Below are 25,705 nucleotides of genomic sequence, written 5' to 3' on the forward strand. Positions count from 1 at the left end.
TCAAGTGTATCTCTCATAATTTAAAAGATTCTTAAGAAAGAAAGCAATTTAAAGGTCAAAAGGCTTTTATGGCTTTATAAGCCATAAAACACTAGCTTTAAATAAAAGTTTATGATGTGAAATCTAAAATTAATGGTTACTCATTTCCGTAGGTCTCCCAGAAACAAACACTAATGATGTACATAAACACAACAAATGATTTGACATGGTGCTAGTCAGCTGTCCACTTACCTCAGTAGAAGGTCATTTTGTTTCTTCAGCTGCAAGTTCTCTTTCTGTAGCTTGGCTTGTTCAGATTTTAGAACAAGTATTTGTGTGCTCTGCACAATACCACTGCCGCCACCACAAGTAAGGGGTGTTTGGGATTGCTGAGGATCTGCTTCTTTCAGCACTAGAAAACAGATTTATACATGTGTGTACATTATTTGGAGAGAGCTTAAAACCAAACCAATACCAAACCAATTTTTTAGCCTATTCCTTCTTGTGGTTTCATATGTGAAACTTCACTGGATTAGAAGTGCCATTACAACAGTTAGTCTTTTTTCTGCACAAAATATACCTCCCAGTATTCAGACTACCAAGGAGATATTAAGAAACATGACAGATTCTTCACTGGGCTATTTAGAGGTAAACTAGTTATTGTTCCAGGTATGTCATAGTTTTGATTAGAACTAGGTATTCATAGGTCAAGGAGAAAGTGGCAACATGAGCTACCACCACTGCAGCTTATCCCTCCACAAGGGCAAACATGGCTGGAGAAAAACACAAGAACTGCTGTGATTCTGATGCAGTTCATATGCACCTAATGTAATCTACTTTCCATCTCATCTTCCAATGCACCCAGTTCTCCTCATAGCCTTTGAGTACAAGGCCTGCATCACAGACCTCTCAGTCTGGTCTTCAAACATTTAGCCTTAAAACTCAGTGTTCAACATGAAAGAGTCCCTTATATTTATCTTGAACTTACCAGTAACATCTTGCTCTTGGTGTGCTCTCCTCAGTTCTTCTTTTAGCTTTGTTAACTGTTGCTCTCGGTGTTCTGCAAGGGCTTTATAATTAGTAAGTCTATATGAAGCAGGAAGGGAGGGAAAAAAAATCAGAAAACCTCCGTTTAATAACTTATTACAGTTTCAGTTGAATTCCAATGAGCTATCAAATACAAGACACACCCATGTTACACAAGAAGAACTACATAAACCTGGTTGTCAGTTAGATTTTGGATAAAGTGTGCCCAAAAGTTGAACTAATTATTTTTGGTGTATCCTTCTCTCTAGTGAAGTAGAAAGTGCTTTCAGTTATTGCTTTCCCCATGCCTTCTTTTGTGAGAACAGTTATTTAATTTATGGCTGAACATGGTTGATTGAGAAATTTGGTGGATGTATAGAGAAGTTATGTAAGCATCCCTAGGTGCATAGAGATTTTACTTTTTCTAACCACCATAAAAACTTAGAACACCTCAAGCTGAATGCTTACTACTTCTTATGTGGGAAAAGAGCAAAGTAGAAGCTAACAATTTTAAGATAAAATTTGAACTTACTTCACTTCAAAGGAGTTGGATTGTTTCATTCTTTCCAGATCACTTTTTACCAATTGTGTTTTGAGATGATCAATTTCTTCTTTGTACAACTCAGCACCTTTATCTAATTTTGCCTGAAAATAAAATATTTAGTACATATAAGGGCTTTTTATTTAGCAATGAAATTAAGGGATGTTTAACTTGTATCTTTTACTATGATCTGCTACATTTTGCAGGACAAGACCAGGAACAGGAAATTATAATTCACTAAGGTGGCTCACATTACCAACTAGCACTATAGTGGCAGTTGGTATCCTACACTGGTGTATTACTTGCAACCATATTTTAGCAAGTTTTTCTGACTTCTGTGCAGATACAAACCTGGGAATTCTAAATCAGCATGCAAATATTGAGTAAATAGCTCATGCTTCAGTTTAAAAGTTTTAAAATGCTTCAAGTATTTCAGAAAAGCATCACATACAAGGGACATATTTGGTTTCTAGTATTGTAATATGGATTCTAAATGTTGCCACTGACAGTCGCACTGATAGAATGGGAAACTGGCTGCTAAACAAGCTAGTGGAATTTACTCTAGCAATGCCATACAGAACAAATTCATTGACTGGAGATATGGAGAGCTGTGTTTCATCTACAACTGTTGTCAAGCATGCTTTGTGTCTTTAATCAGAGGAGAAAGAGAAGAGTGAAGTATTTTGCTCATACCTGAAGACTCTGTTTCTCTGTTAAGGCAGTCTTGAGGCAATTTTCCATCTCCTTAAGTTTGGCTTGCAGTTGGGTGAGCTCACTTGTCTCTGTTCTTATTTTTATCTGTGCTTGTAACTTGCTTATCCTGTCATCTCTCTCTTTGACACCTTCTCCAACTTCATTTATTACATTTTCTAACTTCTGAATTTTTACTTCCATAGCCTATTGAGATAAATCAATCAATCAGTTATGAGCGGTTATGTCAAAAGATGGTAACAGTAACAGTACATGGTCATATTCTTAGCAAGAACGAGCAAAAACCCAAACCACACACAAAAAAAAAAAAAAAAAAATCGAACACTACAGGCTCTATGGCAACTCTTCATGTCCAAGTCACTGCTGTGTCACCTTTTAACAGTTGAGAACACTCAAGTCTAAGAAAAGAAAAAGTGCTTTGGAGAAGGGTAACTGTGGCATAAAAAAAAGATAAAAAAAGAGAGAAAGTGAATTCTCAATTCTTGTGATTAAATAGAGAATTCTTCTCCAGCTTCCTATATAGTGAATACCATATACTTACAGGAATCATCAAGAGTGTCACCCTAATAAAGTCAATACTTCAAAAGCAAATAAAAGCTTTCCTATGAATTTCTAAACTCAACATCTATTTGTGTACAGAAATCAAGCCATTGAAATAATCATGTTACAGGCAAGAGTTCAAAATTCCACTTTGGAAATAAAAGAACTACTGAAATAAAGTGTACTCTAGTTGTATTGTGGTGGCATAGATTTACAGTTGCCATCAATCTTTATTTTCAGTTTGGAGTACTCTCCCTTAGAAAGCAAGCATCAAAGAAGCTTTCCTTAGAAGCAAGTATCGGTACCTTTTTGTCTTGTTCTGCAGCCTTTAATTTATTATGAAGTCTGTAATTTTCTTCTTCTAACGCCAGACTGGCAGAGCCACCAGGGGCCAGTTTTTCTTTTAGAGTGTTTAGATCCTGAAGCAACTCTTCATTTTTCTCTTTTCTCTGTTTTAATTCAGCATCAGCATTTTTACTATAATCAGCAGTTCTGGCATCCAGCTCTGAACAAAGTTCAAGGAGTATCTGAAAATTAGCAGCATCACACAGAATAATTTTTTAATCAGCTAGAAATATGGCGAGTGAAGAAAAAGGAAATGCCTTAGCCTGTATTATTTTCACCTTCTTGTTTCAGTGCCCCATTTGACAATGCTTGCTGTCAGAAATAGTATCACCACTCAAAGAACAGCTTCATTTACAGAAGAAAGGGAGGCAGGAAGGGGCACAAGAGAAGATGACAGTGTATTGCAGGTTTGCCAGTATTTCTGCATTAACTCAAACTCTAATATTAGAGAAACAAAAGGAACTATATTGGGAAGACTTCTTGAAAGTCAGCCACAGAAAACCATAATTATTCACAGATTTTTATTACTAGAATGTATTCATTGACTAAATGAAATTAAACCTACATATTGGACTATTCTAGAAACCCACATGTTCATCAACATGTCAGATAAATAAGAACTTCACAATTGTCAGGAAATGACAATGTTTACTAGATTTTTGTTTGTTTGTTAAAAACTTCGATCCACATAATATTAGGCTGGGAGTTCTTCCAAAAACCTTGCCAACACTGCAAAATCCCAAAAATGCCAAGATGGACTATTGACTCTATAGAAGAAACTTTTAAAAATAGGCTAAACTTGAGTTTTAATCAGAAAGATGAAATCTTGTGAAATGCTGCTCACACTAAACCCTGAAAAATGCTCTCCAGATTTCCAAAAGAGGCAAGCAGTAAGCATAAGAAAGGAGTGCAAATATAAACTTGACTGAGTCAAAAGTGGCTATAGTAGTTTTGATAAAGTTTGGCAAGAAAAGCAATATTTTCCAGAATTCAGACTAATAAAACCCCAAATAAACAACCCTACTCCCATTTATAACCTACAAAGTCTTTTAGAAAGCAAGTTCTCAAGTTTAAAAAAATCTTGAAAAATCTTTTAAGTATTCCTACATCTTATAAAGTATGAGCAAATGCTGATTATAAATGAATGATCATTCAAGAGCCTTTTTTGTGTCTTGTTTTCAATCACAGGCATTTGCAGAGTGCTTACACAAAATACATTTCTGATTCTATAACATTTAATTTTACCTTTACTTTAGGAGTCCAGAATTTAAAGACTTGCAGGAGTCTCTCATTATCTTTATTTAGTTCTTCTTTCAGTTCCTCTGCATCCCAGTGAGTTCCTGAACAAGCTTCCCAGAACTGTATTGTTTCTTTTCTAGCACTTTCTTCCTGTTTTAAGTCTGCTTCTATGCAGACAAGTTCATTTTCCATTTCTGATACATCTTTGAGAATGCTCTTTAAAAAAAAAAGGCAATTAAAATTTAAGTACTGGTTTGATTATCACATGTCTAATATACCTTCTGTCCTCTCAGCTATCAGTACAGCAGGAAGTCTGTTTTAGCATCTAATTATCATATAAAAGGAGTTTTGCTACACTTAAAATTACACCCTATTGGGAAAACAAGAAGACAAACAATGTTCCTGGGGCAGGTGGAAAGGGGGGAAAAAAATTGCTTAGTTTATTCCATTGTTTTAGAATAAGTCATCTTGGTATTGGCTAGTATGTAATTGTAGAGGGCAAGTAAGTAAATAACAGTCCCAATTATTTTCTAACCTAATAATTTACTTTGCAGCTGCTTTACAAAGCAAAATCCTCTTATTAAAGATCTAGTAGCAAAAAGGAATCTCTATTCCTTCATCCTCCTTAAGAGAAGTTTTAAACAGATAAACCCAATGCCATTAGATTCCCACCACATGACCTTATGCCTTGGAATGGGTTTTTATTGTCTATTTTTTTTTTCCCAGATAATACCTCTGCATCCAAGTAGAAACTCTGCAGCCCTTCACAGCTGTTTAACTCTTGAGATGATACTTCATTCTGCTTCAAATTAATCTTCCTGATACATTGAATCTGGGACTGTAGGTGATCTTGTTTTCTCTTTTCCTCAAGCAATTCCATTTCATATCTATGAACAGTAGCATGATATTCTCCTCTCTTTGTGCAAACTGAGCTGAACAGAAGCTGTTGCAGAAGCATGGTATGTATCAGTGAGCCTGTTTTAAAATGGTACCCTACTTCCAGCTAAAATACAGTATTTTATAATTCAATCTAATTACTCTCTGAGCCTCTAAATGCCCAGGATAACTAACATGACTAAGAGAATCAGGTTCACATGTGCATTATAGTAACGGCATGTAAAACTTGTAGCTGACACAGCACTTTTCCAGTATGCTGTTTTCTGTAGACTCCAAAAAAAGCCAAGGAGTCTAAAAGGCTCTAGACAGCCTTCCACAAATCTAAACCTTGAAAAACAAAGTAAAGTTTTCTTTGTTATATTTATTTTCTCTTGGAGTCGTGCTGATGATTTATGAGAATAATATCACTATGCTGATTAAAAACCTTATTCTACCAGAGCTCGCTAGTTGAATCTTAAACATCTTTAACCATGAAAGTTAAAAGCCAACTATGGAAAAAAATTAAACCTAAAATGGCTGTGTTAAATTATAAAATGAGGACCTTAGGAATATTAGTTCAGCTTCCAAGTTAATGGTTATTTGTAGACATCACTGACTCTCAAGAACCTTGCCCTCTCTCTCCGGGCCTGTGCATGTTTCCATGCTGCAACCAAAAAAACTCCAGCCCTTAATATTTCATGGTAAATAAAGAAACAGAAAAAACTCTGTCCTTCACTGTACTTCTGCATACGTTAACAGGAATTCTTCCCCAACTACCCTTAACCTTTTTGCTAATAACTTTAGTCCATGGAGAAACTGATTCCAAACTGGTGAAGATCTTCAAGGCTGTAAAAATCATCAAACTACCTGGGCAGTTTTGCAGAGTACGCATGCATCTCCAAGCCATCTTGCTTGTCTCTTTTCTCCACAGAGGAACACATCCTTAGTTATCTATTATTTGATTTATAGAGTACAGATTTGAAATTTCATTTTCCAATTAAAATGGAATAATATTAATGAAATAATTCTGTGCAAAGCAGCAGAACTACAGTTAAAAATTAAGTTTGATTTACATAACAAAGTAGTTGCAGTTTTCTAAGATTGTAAAGCAATTACTATCAACTTATTTTCTCCAGTTTATGGATTCTCAAAACCCAAAGCTAGAGTATAAAAAATCCTAGCTGTTACCATTGAGAGCTTATTTAAAAAAAAACCCAAACCCAAATCTAAGCAATATGAAGCATCCGCATATACAGCATTACAAGTTGGTACCTTCAGTTTGGTCAATAACTTCTGGAGACGAGTGTTCATTTCCTCATTTTTAGTTTGAAGCATTTTGATTTGTTTACTCTGCCCCAGTGTAAGCTGAGGCAGTATCTCAGCTATCAGTGCTTTCTGACTGTTCAGTTCACTCTTTAGCTTAAGAGACGCTGTAGAGAGACATTCATATCTCTTCCCCATACTTGGGAATTTCTCAAGAAGCTCCTAAATGCAAGAGAAACAAATTAATTAGTTCACAATAAAGGAAACTGTGATTAGATATAAAGAGAAATATAAAATAAATTACCTGATTCCAGGACTAACCCCTACAGTATGAACTGATTTTACAACAGAAGTTATTATGATTAAGACTTAAGTTTTGACTTGCCATGGGGATATGACAAAAACACTAATCCAGGCACAAACCCAGATAATTCTTTAATTTTCCAGCAAGTCATTTTACAAGCTCAAATTGTCTTTGTGGTTTAGATTGCCTGGCCACATGAAGACTTGTAAATCAGGCAGGAAAAAAAATTATTGCCTGTTTACAAGTTTGCCAGCTGGCTTTCCATCAGGATGGACTCCCAGGTTTACCTGCTTCTCCTTTCTTGAAGGAAAGGACTCATGAAGTGGGTCCTAGCACTCTGCCATGAAAAGGAAGGTGTGAACAAGTAGTGAGCAGGCTTAGCAGTGCTACAGGCTTGAAGACCCAGTAACCTGCAACTCCATAATCATGTTTAATTGTCTGTTATAAAAGTATAAAACTCCTCTGACATACTCCCTCCATCATTGGCTCTTACTTGAAAACTAAAGATTCACCTGTTTTCTTAACTTTTCACCTCACAGTAAAAAAGCACTGGAACATTGGGAAAAGGCAGATAAGGTCTTATCTATTACAGAAGTCAGAAGAGGGGAGAGTGCTCTTAAAAAGGATCAGCTGATGTTAACTTCCTTCATTGTGATTTAACTTTATAAGCTGTACTGGTATTTTGTTTTCCACAGGATTGTGATTCTTAAAGGAAGAATGCTGTTGTAGTAGAGTTTGAGTTCTGCTCTTTGTTTGTAGTTTGAGGGTTGTAAGGGTTTGTTTTGTTGAGTTGTAGTTTATTTCCTCATTGTAATTTGGTATTTTGGGTTTGTAGGGCTTTATTGTTGGTCATAGTTACTTTTTCAATGTAAATTTATTTCTTGTTGTTTGGGCACCATATGTGATGATGTAGAGCGACACAGAGGCGCTAAGCAGTGCAAAGGAGAAGCCTTCATTGCAAAACCCAGGCCTTTTTAAGCAGTTAGCTGGTTATCAGTTTACATAGCTTTAAGGCACAACAAGCCTAAGTCAACCAACCACCATACACCATGATGTGGACATGCAGCAGGCTCTCACATCTGTCTCTCCACTCCTATTCCAGCTGGGTCTCTCTCCCATAGTTCCCTTCTACTTAGCTGAAGTAGCAGGCTGAGCCATGATTTTACATGGGTAAGAAGGCCCTTATTTTATAAGGCTTTACCTATACGCAACAATACACATGGATAAATCCTGGTTTATTTCAGCTTTCGGTAGGTCACCAGCACCTCTCATATCTGTGTGAAAATATACTCAGGACAGCTAACTAACAAAAGGTCTGAGGAATTCCTTGTTTGAGGGCAGAAGTGCTTTAATGAAATTAATTTATTTGACACCAATGTAGTATTGGATAGGGAATAATGGAAGAGAAGATTTGGGGGGATTTTACGAAACCCAAGTGGCAAAGTGCTTCTGTTTGAGGTTCAGCAGGTCACAACAGGTGGGTGTAGCCCTCTTGGAGGGGTTGGCCTCTTCTCTCCAGTAACATATGATAAGTTGCACTAAGAGAGGTTTAGACTGGTTATTAGGAAAAATTTCTGAATTGAAAAAAGGCTGCCATGTACTGGAACAGGCTGCCCAGGGAAGTAGTGGAATCACCATTCCCGGAGCTTCAAAGATGTGTACATCTGGCACTTAGGGACACAGTTTAGCGGTGATCATGGCAGTGCTGGTCTAAGGGTTGAAATCTATAATCTAAGAGGTCTCATCCAAGCTAAATGATTTTATGACCCTACATGACTAGTTATTTTCATTGGGGTGACTGAACAGTAATGAAAGCAAGTGAGATATTCTGTGAACTTTAAGTTGATGTGCAGTCACTGAACAGCAGCAAATCAACTGACCCCATGGTATACAGCATCTTAGCAAGATATGCAAACCACTTTATAGATAATGCACAAAAGGCATTATCCATGGCACTTGTCCATGACAAGTGTCATTAAGTTTCTATGTGCATCCTTAAAACAAACAGAAAAATAGGCTTACCTTAATTTTCAAGGTTTTTTCTGTCAAGCTGCCATTGGCCACCTGCTCTGCAATATCCATTGGGTTTACCTGAATGGACATATTGTGCAGGTTTCTCTGCTTCAGTCGTTCTAAAGCATCTTCCAATTTTGCCTTTGTTTCAACACACTAAAATAAAACCACATATGTAAGTAGCAACGGAGATGAGAAGTTACAAATAACTCAGGTAGGCAAATTGCAACACTCACCACCTCAGAAGTTCTTTGCAATTCTGTCTTGAGCTGGTCCCGCTCAGACCTGACATCCTGAAGAAGTTTTTGTAGCTCATCTTTTTCATGATTAAGTGATGAGATTTGTTCTTTAACTTGTAAAGAGTAACTAGTTCTTTCAGCTAATAACTGGTCCTTCTCACATGAGACACTATTTAGTGTCTCAGTTAACTGTTGAATCTACAATAAACAGTAGAGAAAAATGCAAATCACAATTTAGTGGTTGTGGTCTTTATACACCCTATGAAGAAGTCAAATCAGTTGTATCAAATACATGCATCACAATTCTTAATTAGTAAAAATCATACTACAAAAAAGAGAAGCTTAAAAATAATTCTGGTGTTCTGATAGCACAAAAAAATTTACAAGGAAGGGGAATAGCATGACACCCAAAAAGTTGGGTGTCAGCCAACTTTGATTTTCCATAAAGCAAGAGGAATCAAAGGAAAAGGCAATCAACCTGTGCCTATATCATAAGAAAATTAAAATAAATAGAAGATGGGCACAAAAAAATACACAATATCTTGATATTTCCTCTACTGGAGACTAATTGCTAAACTGAAGCAATCCTCAATTATACTCTTTGATCTAAAAAGGAAAAATTTGACAAGTGAAAAGCTGCAAAGCAAACACTATGAAAAGCATGAGTAGGCAGAACGAAGTGCAAGACTTTCAAATATAGTTTGGTATTCAGAAAGCGTGCAAAGCACCAAGGGTTCAAAAACCAGTGAAGTCCACGCTGTCTACACAGCGCCTTTTAAAAAGGTAGAAGACATAGTCAGTTACTGATTATTATATTAAAAATGCACACATGATAAATTCTCATTCATTCTAAAACTGGACCAATCCAATGGGTTTGGCTGAGATCAGTAGACAATGTTGTTAGTAACATAAATAAAGAAACGAAGAAAAATCCTTTGCCAATGGTTCATGTATGTTTACCAACAATAAAGCTGATGGGCTGAGAAAAAAAATCAAAAAGTTTGTGCAAATGTTTAGCATAAGAGTAATAAAACATCAGAATACACAAAAGTGACTAAACATCAAATCTTCTCACCTTGCTTGTTAGGCTGTCCTCCAAAATCTCTGACTGCCTCTGAACCTTTAACAAGTGTTCTTCCCTTTCTTTACAAGTCTCTACCATGTGCTGAAGCTCATCCTTCTCCTTGGTAAGTGAAGTGATTCTCTCAAGCTGCTCACTCATTGCCCTTTCTGCTTGTTGCTTTTCTGCCAGGAGGTCGCCATACTCAGCTGAGACACGAGTCAGGTTTTCAGTGACTTCAGAGAGCTGGAAGAACAAATCCAAACCAGTATTGGTATTTATAATCTCCTCTTGCATGGGCAAAAATAACTTGATGGGTTGGAGAAAAAAACAACCAGTAACCTTCTAAGTTCCTAAGTTTTCTTGTCCCTAAGTTAAGACTGAAGAGAGTTATTGGATCACCATTCAGAAGCATGGTCTGTACATATGGGTTGTTGAAAATGGATTGATTGAAGGAAGATAATACCCCCAGTGGTTTCCTGCTATAGGTAACCAAAAAAGACAAACTTTGGCATAAGAGCCAATCAAATGTCAGTGCTTCTGTCTCAGTGGAAGGCAAAAGTACAATGTGGAAAAACATGCAAGACATTCTAAATCCATGAAAACGTCTCAGTTGCTATATGCATAGGAGACATCACAATATGCTAAAATGAAGCCTACCATTCACACTGGCTTTGGACACGAAAACAAAAGTTAGAGAACAAATTTATAATCGTGTAATAAATTAAAGCATGACCTAAGCTCTCCTAAAGTTGCTCAAGGATCTTCAGAATTAGATAGCTAAATTACGTTATTGGAATGCATAAAATTTAACACTGGGAAAATGGAGAGAGGTTAAAGTGCATTGATTCTACATGGTATTCATTCATTCAGTACCAAGATACATTTTGTTATAAATAATTGGTTTCTTTAATACATCTACTGGAGCTCTACAAAGTGAAGTTTGCAGTAGACATGGACTGCCAAACCCAGCAGAACATTCAATTTTCTTGACAAAACTGCTTCTGACCTTCTGCTGCAGCTCATCAGTATTTCTTTCAATGCCCCTTGCAACTGCAAGAGGATGCAAAGCACCAAGGATTCACAAGCCAGGTAAGTTCCTGCTGTCTACACAGTGCCTTTTAAAACATTGGGAATATATGTTCAATTACTGATTGTTGTATTAAATATGCACTCAGCAGATAAATTCACATTCATTCCAAAGAACCAATCCAATGGGTTACAAAGCTGAGACCAGATGAGGATGTTATTACTAAATATCAGTAAACAAACTTAGAGAAAACCCTTTGCCAATGTTCATGCTTGCTTGCCAACACAAAAATGATCCTATAAGAATTAAAAATAGGATTTAGGTGGAGCAAGAGTTTGGCACACAAGTTACAAAACATCAGAATACATAATAGTGACTAAACACCAAAGCTCCTCACCTTGCTTGTTAGGCTGTCCTCCAAAATCTCTGACTGCCTCTGAACCTTTAACAAGTGTTCTTCCCTTTCTTTACAAGTCTCTACCATGTGCTGAAGCTCATCCTTCTCCTTGGTAAGTGAAGTGATTCTCTCAAGCTGCTCACTCATTGCCCTTTCTGCTTGTTGCTTTTCTGCCAGGAGGTCGCCATACTCAGCTGAGACACGAGTCAGGTTTTCAGTGACTTCAGAGAGCTGGAAGAACAAATCCAAACCAGTATTGGTATTTATAATCTCCTCTTGCATGGGCAAAAATAACTTGATGGGTTGGAGAAAAAAACAACCAGTAACCTTCTAAGTTCCTAAGTTTTCTTGTGACAGCAATGAAGTTTATATTGAAGAGAGTTATTGGATCACCATTCAGAAGCACTGGCTGTACATATGGGATGTTGAAAATGAATTGATTGGAGGAAAATAATACCCCCAGCGGTTTCCTGCTATAGGTAACCAAAAAACATAAAAAGCAATGTTGCTTAAAAGCCAATCAAATGTCAGTGCTTCTGTCTCAGTGGAAGGCAAAAGTACAATGTGGAAAAACATGCAAGCCATTCTAAATCTATAAAAATGCCTCAGTTACTGTATGCATAGAAGACATCACAATATACTAAAATGAAGCCTACCATCCACACTGGCTTTGGACATGAAAACAAAAAGCAGAGACCAAATTTAAATTAATGTAATAAATTAAAAAATGAGATAAGCTCTGCTAAAGTGGCTTACAGATCTTCAGAATTAGAAAGCTAATATACATTATTGGAATGCATAAAATTTAAGACGGGAAAAATGGAGGTTAAAGTGCATTAATTCCAAATAATATTCATTCATTCACCACCAAGACATATTTAGTCATAACTAATGGTTTTCTTTAGTACATCTACTGGAGGCCTGTAAACTGAAGTTTGCAGTAGACATGGACTGCCAAACCCAGCAGAACATTCAATTTTCTTGATAAAACCGCTTCTGACCTCCTGCTGCAGTTAATCAGTTTTTTCCTTCAATGCCCCATGCGCCTTAAGGAGCGTGAAAAGCACCAAGGATTCAAAAGCCAGGTAAGTTCCTGCTGTCTACACAGTGCCTTTTAAAACATTGGGAATATATGTTCAATTACTGATTATTGTATTGAATAGGCACTCTTCAGATGAATTCACATTCATTCCAAAGAAGAACCAATCCAATGGATTACAAGGATGAGACAAGTTGAGGATGATATTGCTAAATGTCAGTAAACAAACTTAGAGAAAACCCTTTGCCCATGTTCAGGCGTGCTTGCCAGCACAAAAATGATCCTATAAGAATTAAAAATAGGATTTAGGTGGAGCAAGAGTTTGGCACACAAGTTACAAAACATCAGAATACATAATAGTGACTAAACACCAAAGCTCCTCACCTTGCTTGTTAGGCTGTCCTCCAAAATCTCTGACTGCCTCTGAACCTTTAACAAGTGTTCTTCCCTTTCTTTACAAGTCTCTACCATGTGCTGAAGCTCATCCTTCTCCTTGGTAAGTGAAGTGATTCTCTCAAGCTGCTCACTCATTGCCCTTTCTGCTTGTTGCTTTTCTGCCAGGAGGTCGCCATACTCAGCTAAGACACGAGTCAGGTTTTCAGTGACTTCAGAGAGCTGGAAGAACAAATCCAAACCAGTATTGGTATTTATAATCTCCTCTTGCATGGGCAAAAATAACTTGATGCTTTGGAGAAAAAAACAACCAGTAACCTTCTAAGTTCCTAAGTTTTCTTGTCCCTAAGTTAAGACTGAAGAGATTTATTGGATCACCATTCAGAAGCATGGTCTGTACATATGGGATGTTGAAAATGAATTGATTGGAGGAAAATAATACCCCTAGTGGTTTCCTGCTATAGGTAACCAAAAAAGACAAACTTTGGCATAAGAGCCAATCAAATGTCAGTGCTTCTGTCTCAGTGGAAGGCAAAAGTACAATGTGGAAAAACATGCAAGACATCCTATATCCATAAAAATGCCTCAGTTCATCTATCCATTGTAGACAGGAGACATTCCTACACATTAAAATGAAGCCTACCATCCACACTGGCTTCAGACATGAAAACAAAAGGTAGAGGACAAATTTATAATAGAGCAATAAACTAAAGCATGACCTAAGCTCTCCCAAAGTTGCTCAAGGAGCTTCAGAATTAGATAGCTAAATTACATTTTATGAGTTCCAATAATGTAACACTTGGTACATAGAGAGAGGTTAAAGTGCGTTGTTGATTCTACATAATATTCATTCAGCACCAAGATATATTTAGTTATAAATAATAGGTTTCTTTAGTACATCTACTGGAGCTCTACAAATTGAAGTTTGCAGTAGACATGGACCGCCAAACCCAGTAGAACTTGTAATTTTCTTGACAAAAAATTTTCTTGCTTCTGACCTTCTGCTGCAGCTCATCAGCTTTTTCCTTCAATGCCTCTTGCGCCTTTGAGAGCTCATTTTCCTTCTCTGAAACACTTCCTTCCAGCTCCACAATCTTCTCCTGATGCTGTCCAAGAGATTCACGAGTACATCTCAACTCCTCCTGCATCTCTGAGTTCTATGGACACAATTAATGTACATTAACACATAACACCTGAACCACACTTCCAAAAGCTAAGAAATCTACCAGAGCTGTACTCCTATGGGAGGAGAGTTACTTCTATTACCTTGCTAATTGTCTCCTGTAGCATTTCCCTTAGCTGGTCTCTCTCCTTCTGGAGATCTTCCAGTTGCATTTTAAAATCATCACCATCTCCTTCTGTCTGGATGCTGACTTCCTGGGAGTCATGTGGTTTTGGAATAACATCTGTTCTCTCCATTTTTTCAGATTCCCCTTGATATTCACTGGCCTTTGCTTCCTCCATTTCATGCAATTTCTGTTGTGCCTGGCTCAGCTCTTCTCTCAGAAGAAATAACTCTTGCTCCATAGATTGTCCTTGAATCTGTGGTATCTATTTTGTAAGAGATTCAAATAAACACGTTTAGGATGCAGCTTTAGGAAAAAATTTATCTGACACCTTTGACAGGTTGATTATGAACAACAGACAGCAACACTGCTTTAGATAGATTTGTACTTTTTTTAGAGTATTAAAATTTGACCAAAGTCCATATTCAATTTAATTTTCTTGAAATAAGAGACATGTGAAAATAAAACTCAAAGCATAAACTTCTTTTAGAAGTTTTCAGAAGCAGTGTTTCACTGTCATAGTTTTAGCATAGAGGTAATGTCAGCAAGAAAAAAAAGCCCAACAACAAACCTCTCCCATCTTCAAACTAGAGACCTTATCTCTATTTTTAGTCTCAATAGAATAAAATACTAGGTAGGCCCAGAAAATTATTTACTTGAAATTGGTCCACAGCCACTTCGGTATTAAAATAAATGCACATGCATTGCTTTTCTTTTGAAGTTTACTATATATATATATATGTGTGTGTGTGTGTGTGCCTGTGTTTGTGAATATATATACACACACACCCACACACAGAGGTACAATCAAGACACGCAGTTATAGAAAGCGTTGCTTGCTATGTCCCTTCCACTGAAAAAGGACAAAGAGTCAGTTCTACCTATGCGTTAAAAAAGCAGAATTACTCTGTACAGATAAGCAAATTTTAGCTTCAGCTTACTTGATTATAAGAGCTATATCCATGCATAGATCAATGCAGAACATGACCATCCTATATCAGTTTATATTTTACTAACAGAAAAACATTTGTCACATTCTGGTACCAGATGTCCATTCATAAATATATGGGGTGTTATCTCAAGTAAGCAATAAATTTGCTCTTTAATGATCTGCAGCATCTGCAAATTTTCTCACTCAAGCAAAAGTTCAAATAAGCAAGCTTCCCATTACAGCTTTAGCATAATTACCAAAGTTCCTTCCCCAAACTCCTCCTTTCTTAAAAGCAAACTGTCCAGCTTCTCCTGCAATGAACGGTTCTCTTGTGTAAGGAAAATCATTTGTTCCTTTTGCACCTGAAGCTGATCACTTTCTCTACAGCTATTCCTTTCTGATTTTTCCTCAGCAAGCTGATCTCTCTCTGATGTGATGATTTTCATTTCTTCTGTCATTTCTGAGATCTATTAAAAAAATATACAAAGACATCATTCTTATCAATTCAGTATAAAATTAAATGCCAAAGTTTTGTTTGATTCATTCTCCTACAGTGTTCTTAACGTCAAACCAGTACAACCAAAGTAGAACAACGTCCAAATCAAACCCATTATGCAGAGAGCATGCAAAGCACCAAGGATTCAAAACCCAGGTAAGTTCCTGCTGTCTACACAGTGCCTTTTAAAACATTAGGAATGTATGTTCAATTACTGACTGCTGTATTGAATAGGCACTCTTCAGATGAATTCACATTCATTCCAAAGAAGAATCAATCCAATGGGTTACAAGGCTGAGACAAGATGAGGATGATATTGCTAAATGTCAGTAAACAAACTTAGAGAAAACCCTTTGCCCATGTTCATGCTGGCTTGCCAACACAAAAATGATCCTATAAGAATTAAAAATAGGATTTAGGTGGAGCAAGAGTTTGGCACACAAGTTACAAAACATCAGAATACATAATAGTGACTAAACACCAAAGCTTCTCACCTTGCTTGTTAGGCTGTCCTTCAAAATCTCTGACTGCCTCTGAACCTTTAACAAGTGTTCTTCCCTTTCTTTACAAGTCTCTACCATGTGCTGAAGCTCATCCTTCTCCTTGGTAAGTGAAGTGATTCTCTCAAGCTGCTCACTCATTGCCCTTTCTGCTTGTTGCTTTTCTGCCAGGAGGTCGCCATACTCAGCTGAGACACGAGTCAGGTTTTCAGTGACTTCAGAGAGCTGGAAGAACAAATCCAAACCAGTATTGGTATTTATAATCTCCTCTTGCATGGGCAAAAATAACTTGATGCTTTGGAGAAAAAACAACCAGTAACCTTCTAAGTTCCTAAGTTTTCTTGTGACAGCAATGAAGTTTAGACTGAAGAGAGTTATTGGATCACCATTCAGAAGCATGGTCTGTACATATGGGATGTTGAAAATGAATTGATTGGAGGAAAATAATACCCCCAGTGGTTTCCTGCTATAGGTAACCAAAAAACAAATAACCAATGTTGTTTAAGAGCCAATCAAATGTCAGTGCTTCTGTCTCAGTGGAAGGCAAAAGTACAATGTGGAAAAACATGCAAGACATCCTATATCCATAAAAATGCCTCAGTTCATCTATCCATTGTAGACAGGAGACATTACTGAGAGTTAAAAATGAAGCCTACCATCCAACATGAAAACAAAAGGTAGAGAACAAATTTATAATAGAGCAATAAACTAAAGCATGACCTAAGCTCTCCCAAAGTTGCTCAAGGAGCTTCAGAATTAGATAGCTAAATTACATTATTGGAATGCAGAAAATTTAACACTTGGAAAATAGAGCGACGTTAAAGTGCATTGATTCTACATAATATTAATTTATTCAGCTCCAAGATATATTTAGTTATAAATAATAGGTTTCTTTAGTACATCTACTGGAGCTCTACAAACTGAAGTTTGCAGTAGACATGGGCCGCCAAACCCAGCAGAACTTGTAATTTTCTTGACAAAACTGCTTCTGACCTTCTGCTGCAGCTCATCAGCTTTTTCCTTCAATGCCTCTTGCGCCTTTGAGAGCTCATTTTCCTTCTCTGAAACACTTCCTTCCAGCTCCACAATCTTCTCCTGATGCTGTCCAAGAGATTCACGAGTACATCTCAACTCCTCCTGCATCTCTGAGTTCTATGGACACAATTAATGTACATTAACACATAACACCTGAACCACACTTCCAAAAGCTAAGAAATCTACCAGAGCTGTACTCCTATGGGAGGAGAGTTACTTCTATTACCTTGCTAATTGTCTCCTGTAGCATTTCCCTTAGCTGGTCTCTCTCCTTCTGGAGATCTTCCAGTTGCATTTTAAAATCATCACCATCTCCTTCTGTCTGGATGCTGACTTCCTGGGAGTCATGTGGTTTTGGAATAACATCTGTTCTCTCCATTTTTTCAGATTCCCCTTGATATTCACTGGCCTTTGCTTCCTCCATTTCATGCAATTTCTGTTGTGCCTGGCTCAGCTCTTCTCTCAGAAGAAATAACTCTTGCTCCATAGATTGTCCTTGAATCTGTGGTATCTGTTTTGGATACACATTCAGGATTCAGCTTTAGGAAAAACTTAATCTGACACCTTTGAGAGGTTGATTATGTACAACAATCAGAGGCACTGCTATAAAAGCACACACTGAATTGTAATCAGTACATCCAATTACAAGAAATGTTTTGTGCAATATCCCTTTCAGAGCCAGTAAAAATTTAAGTTTTACCTATTCTTTAAAAGATCCAATCCACCCTTTTCAGCTGAGCATTTTTTAGCTTCATCTACTTAATTATAGAACATTCCTTTGCAGATCAGTACAGATCATTACTATCCTCTATTGAATTAATATTCTATTTATAGCCATTCTCCTACATATATATATGTACATTTATTTATGTAAACAATATGTGTGGCCTATATCTCAAGTAAACCATAATAAACTTGGAGTTCATGAGGTGCAGTCAAGTATTTGCAATTATTTCAATTAACTGGAAGTTTTAATAAGCAAGCTTCTCGTTACAGCTTTAGCATAATTACCAAAGTTCCTTCCCCAAACTCCTCCTTTCTCAAAAGCAAACTGTCCAGCTTCTCCTGCAATGAACGGTTCTCCTGTGTTAGGAAAATGATTTGTTCCATTTGCACCTGAAGCTGATCACTTTCTCTACAGCTATTCCTTTCTGATTTTTCCTCAGCAAGCTGATCTCTCTCTGATGTGATGATTTTCATTTCTTCTGTCATTTCTGAGAGCTATTAAAAAAAATATACAAAGACATCATTCTCATCAATTCAGTATAAAATTAAATGCCAAAGTTTTGTTTGATTCATTCTCCTACAGTATTTATAACAGGCTTCTGTGATATGCTGGGATCTGAGTTGCCATTGACAATCGTGTGTTACACTTCTCATTGGGACTGTTACAGATCATGAAATTTCTATTTTAAACATAAATCAGCCTCATTTCTACACTTAAGTAACCCTCATCTCCCCTTCCATTTCCCATCTAATGCCACCACTCAAATCCACAACCATGGGGCACACAAGTAAAGCAGAAGTTAATTTGACTGTGCAATACACCTTGAAGCTCTACAGAAACAGCAGTAGCTGGTCAAGACTTGGATTAGGCCTCTTTTCCTGCCCACTTGCTATCAAGAGCCCAGCAAGTTTTTAAGGACAAGCAGATGAGACTAGAAACAGATTAACTGGGCTTGTTTTAATTATTGCATAAAGTTTTACCTGTATTTGAAGTTCTTTAATGGTTTTCCCTAGTGCCTCTTCAACACTCATAATCTGAATTTCTTTTTCAGAAATACTTTTTTCCAATTTCTTGACAGTTTTCTGGGATTCCTTCAGAGCATTTTGTGTATTTCTCAGATCTTCATGTGCCAAGATGTTCTTTAGAATACAAGAGAAAAAAATCCACAAAGAAAATACATGTATATTGTAATATTAGTAAGCATTCCTTGATTAAAAACAACCACACAAACTCCCACTCCTATATTCTCCTAAATATTTTAATATAGTTTAAAAGTCCTTCTCCTACCATTGAAACAGTGTCCTTTATATCCTCTCTGAGTTGCTCTGTCTCAGCTTGGAGAAACTCCTCTTTTTGCTTCAGGTTATCTCTTTCCTGGGTTAGAGTTTTTATTTCTTCCTGACATTCTGTAAGCTGCTGCAAGGCTGCCTGGATCTCCAAATCTTTGGTCTCCAGTCTCACTTCACTAATCCTTTCTTCCTCTTTTAATTGTTCCAGTTCATTTAACTTCTGCTGAGTCTGAACAAGATTTTCTCTAAGCTCAAGAAGTTGTTTTTGCTCTGCTTCTTTCTCTTCCAGTTCTTTCATTTTGCTAGAGAGCTTTAGTTTGCAAAGGAAAAGGACAGACACTTTCATTGTAATGCACAACTCCATCATATGTATGTTTTCTCACACATTCTTTTACGAGCTTAGAAAGGAAGAAAGGTCATGATGTCTCTGTAGGTCACTGCTTATACTCTTGCTCACAATAAATAAGCATTTGTTTATGGAACCTTCCTGTGATGGTTCCTTAGCAGCAGAAGTCTTACTAAAACATACACATCAAATTGTAGCATAGCTTAGGAATTACCAAAATCATAATTGGAATATGACAGCCAGAGCTGTGCCCAAAGCTTTGTCAAAAATATGTATGCTTCACTTCCCTTTCTTTAAAAATTTTTATATTAATTTTTCATTCTAGCCAAATGGCCAATTTCTGTTGCTATCCTCTCTGGTTTGAATGAACTCATGTTCTAAAAGGTCTCCAGTTCCCAATGAGTAAACTTTGTTTCTGTGCCTTTATATACAGTAGCTGAGAGCAGCACTGATAGAAAAAACTTACATAATAAAGGTATTCCATAAGAATGGAAAAAGAATAATTAAAAGGTCAATTACAGGAGATTCTAGAGCAATTACATTTCTCTTCCTACAAAAAGAGTCCATTGAGCTGACTAAGCCTTCAATACTTCTGGCACAGAGTAAGTAATACCCACTCAGACCAGAGGAAGCCAGCAATCATGTCATTTATACCTTTCAGAGTATTTATCCAAAAATGTTTTTCACTTTTTTTTAGCACTATGAATTAATTCCTCAAGTCTCATATGTAAAAAGGAGCAAGCTGACACTGACCTCTAATTTCACTTCATCCAAAATTGTTTTAGACTCTTGTGCTTCTCTAGATAGGCATTCTATTTGGAGCTTCATTTGTTCATTGGTTTCTGATGCAGCTATGTATTTTTGTTCTGTTTCTTCATGGAGCTGTTTAAGTGCTACATATTCCTCATCAGACTTTGTAAATTTCAGTTGTACATCTGTGAGATTGTCTTTTGATTTTTCAATTTCTTCAGACATATGTTTAAGTCTCCTTTCATTATCAGCTACTTCAGAAAGCAGCTTTTCATTTTCCAATTTTAATAAGTGTAACTCCTCACATTTTTCAAGAATCTGCCAACAGAAAAACAATATTAATACACAGTGGTTTCTAAATCACTATTTGTCAGAACTACATAATAAAAACCAGGTACATGTGAAGATGTAGGAAATAAAGTACAGGCAAACATACACAATACACTGGGGTTTTTGCTCTGTTGGGAGGGAACTCTAGCAAGGAATCTTTAAAAGAAAAGGATTCCCAAGTCCTGAAATCTCTCTTCTAAATCTTATATGTTCTTCAATACTTCCCTATGTTTGAGCTAAGACTGGACTCCTAGTGGGAATTTTTACATTTATCAATACTTTCTTGATGATACTGATGCCTTGGACTGGCTACCTAGGACGGAGGCAAGACAGAGTTAGAGAATGTAGCTATTTATTAAAGGCCTTTGAAGGCTACAGCTTGGGCAGTGCAAAAGCCTGGCAGGGGCTACACCCAAGATGGACAACAGTCACAAGTTCTCAGACAGATAGAAGTTTGGTCTCTCAACATCAGAGGTTAATTGTCCAACTATAGCTTCAGGTAAAAGTCACATTCCCCCAGTTTGCTTTTCCCCCTTCCTGATTCACTTTTGTTTATATTTTCCTGGGCTTGAGGTAAATGCTGTGACCTTGGTTCCCAGGCCCAGGAGGATTGTTCAGTCTGACCAAAATGTGAAGAAAGCTAACAAGTTTCATATAGAGTTCAGAGTTGTACACTAATGCAGTACAGAATCTGAAAAACATAAGCACTAAAACCTTATGGCATCAATAGAGATGAAGCTGTTACTATCTAATTACATTTTGTTGATTAGTGGAAGTAGACCCTTGGAAGATTTGGAACATTTTGCAAAGCATTAATGAGCTTGTAGATTACTTGCCCTGAATCATTTTCACTGTACATACTTAGTAGCAAGTGGTTCTTAAAACAAAGACAAAGCTCAGAAGTGTTTGCACACAAACCCTTTAAAACCTTTACAGCATACTGAGTCTACTAACCCCTTATCTGCTAGGAACTAAACAAGTTTCCAAACAAGTTTTCCAGAATTTGCAAGGTATATCTTTAACTTCTCAAGCAGAATTTCTGCTAAGAAATCTTGACATTTTCTATTTGCTCAGTTACACAAAAAAATCAGTTCTAAAATAGTGCCCAGGATCAAACACCATTCTATTTATACATTCAGTTGTCAGTGGTGACCACAGCAAATAGACATGCAAAGGTTGGACTAGAAAATAATGCATAATTATAGTAGTCAGTGACGAAACATATTAAACTAAACAAATTTTTCCTCAGTAAAATATTAAATATCTGAGAAGGAACAATTTAACAAACTTAACTGTAAAATCCCAGGTGGACTCATGACAACTTTTGGCTTTAAAGCTTCATATTTAGTAGGCCTCCATTAGTACATTACCAGTGAAGATCAATACAAAACCAAGAAAAAAGGTTATATTTTTTTTACCTCTTTCTTTTGCATCTCAACTGTATTTGGTAGTAATTGAAATTCTGATAGCTCATTTACTTGCTTCTGTAGAAGCGCATTGTCTTTCAAAGCCTTTTCTAGTTCTCCTTTTAAGTCAGCTGCCTTTTTTTCCAGCTCCACATGAGAAAGCAAATCTAGAAAATGAAGTTTAAACTAATAAGCAAATGCAAGAGAAAAAAGCATATTTTAAATGAAGCAAAGATTTATAATGCCTTCTGGATATCATTGTTGTAATTCCCAAAAAGTACATTTTACTGTTGCCAACAATTAAAAGACTAAGCTCCTGGTCGGAACTCCGTCAGCACTTCTTAGATTGATATCCAGTTTATTTTAGATTCTCTCCAACAATCTTCACTAACTTGACTGTGCAAAATGCAAAATATTTTGCAAGCTGCAATTTTCCAGAATGTTCAAGGAAGTTCTCAAGTAGTTACTCCATGCCAGCAATACGAGATATTCTGGTTGCTTTATACTGACCACAGTCTCCATATATTGAGGAAGACAAGAGCCAAAGCCTTGCCTATCCTCCCACCATTACAGGGAAGAGGGAGGAGAAAGGGAGCAGGGAAAAGGCACCACCTGGAACAGTACCTTTTGGAACTTTACCCTCCATCAGTGAAGTTAGTCTTGTGTTTTCTTGAAATAAAGATTGCAGCTCTCTCTGCAAGTCAGCTTGCATTTTTCGGTAACTGGCTTTTCCTGCTTCTATTTGGCTTTGATATAACTGGACATCCTTTTGCATTTGGTTGTGGTTATTTAAAAGTTCTTTCTTCAAGAAAACAATACAACATGCAAGTCACACACAGAGTAAAAGTCTATGTACTTGACATTTAAATAATGCATCGGGTACATTTTCTGTTGTCACTCTGACTAGCTTCAACCTTAATATGGCAGACTAAGGTACAATTTAACAACTGCATCCCTGTCAGAGTCCTCTAACAAAACACGCCTCAGAGTTCAGGGCCACCACTGCTGCTACTACTTTGTCTTTACTCTTGGAAAGCTCAAAGTAAGTTCCATCCCACTTCTGAGTCCACAGCTCTTATTCTCCTTTGTTCTCTGGTAAAATTAGGTCTGATGTCTTATGTCCTAATAATGCACTAAAGACTGCTTCTTTGATCTCTCTCTCCCTCCTGCTAAACCTAAAACTAACCACCCACTCCTATGGAAAAAACCTTTACTTTCTTTTTTATCTCTTTCCTAAAGACCCATTTTTCACAAACGGTATAATTAAAGTATTACTTAGAGTATTTGGAGAAAGCTAATGATGAGTGTTTCACCACACTGATGGCCTCCTTCACAAGCCTGGAAGCAGACAGGCTCTTAACAGCATTTGGTGCAGCTATAAATGCAGTTCAACAAGTACTTGCCATCTTCTCCTTCAACTCCAAGTTTTCACTTCTGAGAAAAGCAGATTCCTTTTTGGCATCCAAGGCTATGGCTTCACTGTCTAAGAGGGATTTATTCAGCTGATGAATTTCTTCAGTTAGTTTATCACAATCTCCCTGAAAAAGACAACACTCAAAGAAGCAAAACCAATAGAGCCATAATAAAGTAAATGTGTTCATTTTAACGTGGTTAATATGTAAATGCAGGCTTAGAAAACTCAGTAAGTTTACTCTAAGAGGAAGAGTAGCAGGTTGGTTGAGAGATGGGATAAACAGCAGCATTTCTCATAGCTTGACTTCCCCGGACTACTGCTGCATGATATGTAATTAACATTTTAAACTCTGGAAAACAAAATTCCCCAAGACCTGTAGGGAAGCACATGTTCATCATACCAAGGCTTTAGCTAAATTTAATCCAACTCAGAAAAACAAAGTAATCTCTCAACCCAGTAGAAAACTCAAGTTTACCAGGGCAAAAGATGTCTCCCTTTTTTCCACTTCTGCTTTTTGTAGTTCTTCCACACGATTCTGTAATATTTTTATTTTGTTCTCTTTCTCTTTCAGCTGTTCCAGTTTGGAATTTATTTCTGCCTAAAAGTTGGAGGGGAAAAAGCGGGAAAGAAGATTGGAGTGTTCAATTTGGTTTTTCAGGTCAGAATTTATCAAAACCTACACAGAAAGCATTCATGGTTCTAAGACATATCCTTCTCATAGCTGGTAAGATTAACCCGAGCACAATGATGTCTTAGCTTGGCCTCAGCAGATATGGAATTTCAAGCTTAACCCAAACCAAGCACATTTCATACAAGTCTTACTACCTGTAAATTCATGGAGAAGCTCACCTCAAGTTCCTCATTGTACACTTCAGCATTTGAAACTAGATTCTTTAAGTTGGTAATTTCATGCATTAGTTGAATCTGTGGAGCAAATTAAAGCAAAATTGCAGAGGATATTAGAAAGCACCCACTCCATTAGCTTTAGTTGCCAACACCATGAAAACAAGCCAGGTCTACCTTGTGTTTTCTTTTTTATTAGTACATACTCACCCATCTAGTTAAACAGCTACAAAGCAAGATGCTACATATTTTTTCAAAATGGATATGTGAGATGCAAAGCTCTGTGTTTTAGCTCCCCAGTTATTAGAAAGGATTCAAGTACCATTTAATCTGCAGTAATTTGACAAGCAAGAGCAATGTGATCAAAGGAATTAATGCAGAAATAGTACAGATACAACACTTCAAATTCCAGTCATGTTAAGCAGCTTTTTATGACACAGTGCAGATACTTATGATTTAATCTATCCACTGACAGGAATGAGAAGGTGCCAAAATGGAACTAAAACAAGCCATGAACATTCAGTGGCATTCTCTGAAAGAAGTCACAAGTTGAAGACCAGATAGGAGCTTTTTCCATTTCTTTCTTTTGGTCTTTGTTAGAGTAGTTTTACAATAAGCACTCATCTACAAGTACTTATGTATAGTCACAAGCAAAGGTAAGAAAATGCCATCTGCAAATTTATTATTAGTGAACAGCTTTAAAACAAGCACCCTCCTGTAAATATTGCTACGTAGTTTATCTGTATAAACTGATAGATTTAATCTAATGTATTTGGTGATGTATGTGACCTTTCAGTATTGCTATAAGTAATCTACTACACGGGTATCAGTAAATGCTTATATTTTATATACTGTCTTCAGATATCTGCAAACAATTTAAAAAGCAATTCTTGCAATGGAAGCTACTTTAGATATTACATCTGTTATTAGATACCCAAAAACTTTGCAGGGAAAACTAACGTAGGATTTGTTAAACGTTAGCTAAGGAAGATAGCACATTCAGTCCAGCATATAAATGGTCTTCTAAATGCAAGCTAATCTTAAATGCAAGCTAAATGGTAATATTTTATAGAGCCAATTTCTTTAAGATCCATAAATCTCTGTAGGGAACGCAATGCAAATAAGCAGTGACACTGTTAAATTGTAACCTGAAATGAAAATGCAAAAGGATGCAACAAACATCAACATTAGTGTCATGATCAGAAGATATTACACAGACTAATGTGCACAAGTAATGTCCAGCAAAGGTACCAGGAAAGAAATGGAACAATACATCCATGTCTCAAGACCTCAAGTTACTGTTTTTGTTTGTTTCTTTTTGCCATAACTTACTTCACAGTCCAGCCTTTAGGCAGGT

General features: G+C 36.8%; 1 protein-coding gene across 16 annotated transcripts in view; it reads right to left on the minus strand.

Annotated features, from left to right (window-relative positions):
- Positions 1-25,705, minus strand: part of CENPE (centromere protein E) — a 39,753-nt gene that overhangs the window by 2,205 nt on the left and 11,843 nt on the right. The window contains exons 18-45 of one of the 16 annotated variants that reach the window (XM_050973667.1): positions 24,355-24,429; positions 23,981-24,103; positions 23,495-23,629; positions 22,716-22,893; positions 22,104-22,258; positions 20,359-20,673; positions 19,258-19,569; positions 18,951-19,109; positions 18,360-18,464; positions 17,470-17,754; positions 17,202-17,360; positions 16,203-16,433; positions 15,470-15,679; positions 14,262-14,546; positions 13,994-14,152; positions 12,987-13,217; positions 11,564-11,794; positions 10,152-10,382; positions 9,074-9,274; positions 8,847-8,993; positions 6,530-6,742; positions 5,115-5,324; positions 4,388-4,597; positions 3,103-3,324; positions 2,240-2,443; positions 1,538-1,650; positions 968-1,065; positions 232-391 (exon numbers count right to left, since the gene is read on the minus strand). In XM_050973667.1, coding sequence (XP_050829624.1) covers positions 232-391; positions 968-1,065; positions 1,538-1,650; positions 2,240-2,443; positions 3,103-3,324; positions 4,388-4,597; positions 5,115-5,324; positions 6,530-6,742; positions 8,847-8,993; positions 9,074-9,274; positions 10,152-10,382; positions 11,564-11,794; positions 12,987-13,217; positions 13,994-14,152; positions 14,262-14,546; positions 15,470-15,679; positions 16,203-16,433; positions 17,202-17,360; positions 17,470-17,754; positions 18,360-18,464; positions 18,951-19,109; positions 19,258-19,569; positions 20,359-20,673; positions 22,104-22,258; positions 22,716-22,893; positions 23,495-23,629; positions 23,981-24,103; positions 24,355-24,429 — 5,357 coding nt within the window. Of the gene's footprint in view, positions 1-231; positions 392-967; positions 1,066-1,537; positions 1,651-2,239; positions 2,444-3,102; positions 3,325-4,387; positions 4,598-5,114; positions 5,325-6,529; positions 6,743-8,846; positions 8,994-9,073; positions 9,275-10,151; positions 10,383-11,563; positions 11,795-12,986; positions 13,218-13,993; positions 14,153-14,261; positions 14,547-15,469; positions 15,680-16,202; positions 16,434-17,201; positions 17,361-17,469; positions 17,755-18,254; positions 18,465-18,950; positions 19,110-19,257; positions 19,570-20,358; positions 20,674-22,103; positions 22,259-22,715; positions 22,894-23,494; positions 23,630-23,980; positions 24,104-24,354; positions 24,430-25,705 lie in introns of all 16 variants that reach the window. The other 15 variants (XM_050973666.1, XM_050973664.1, XM_050973665.1 and 12 more) reach the window with 15 other exon arrangements.

Source organism: Serinus canaria, chromosome 4 (assembly GCF_022539315.1).
Source record: "Serinus canaria isolate serCan28SL12 chromosome 4, serCan2020, whole genome shotgun sequence".
Classification (NCBI taxonomy): Eukaryota; Metazoa; Chordata; class Aves; order Passeriformes; family Fringillidae; genus Serinus; species Serinus canaria.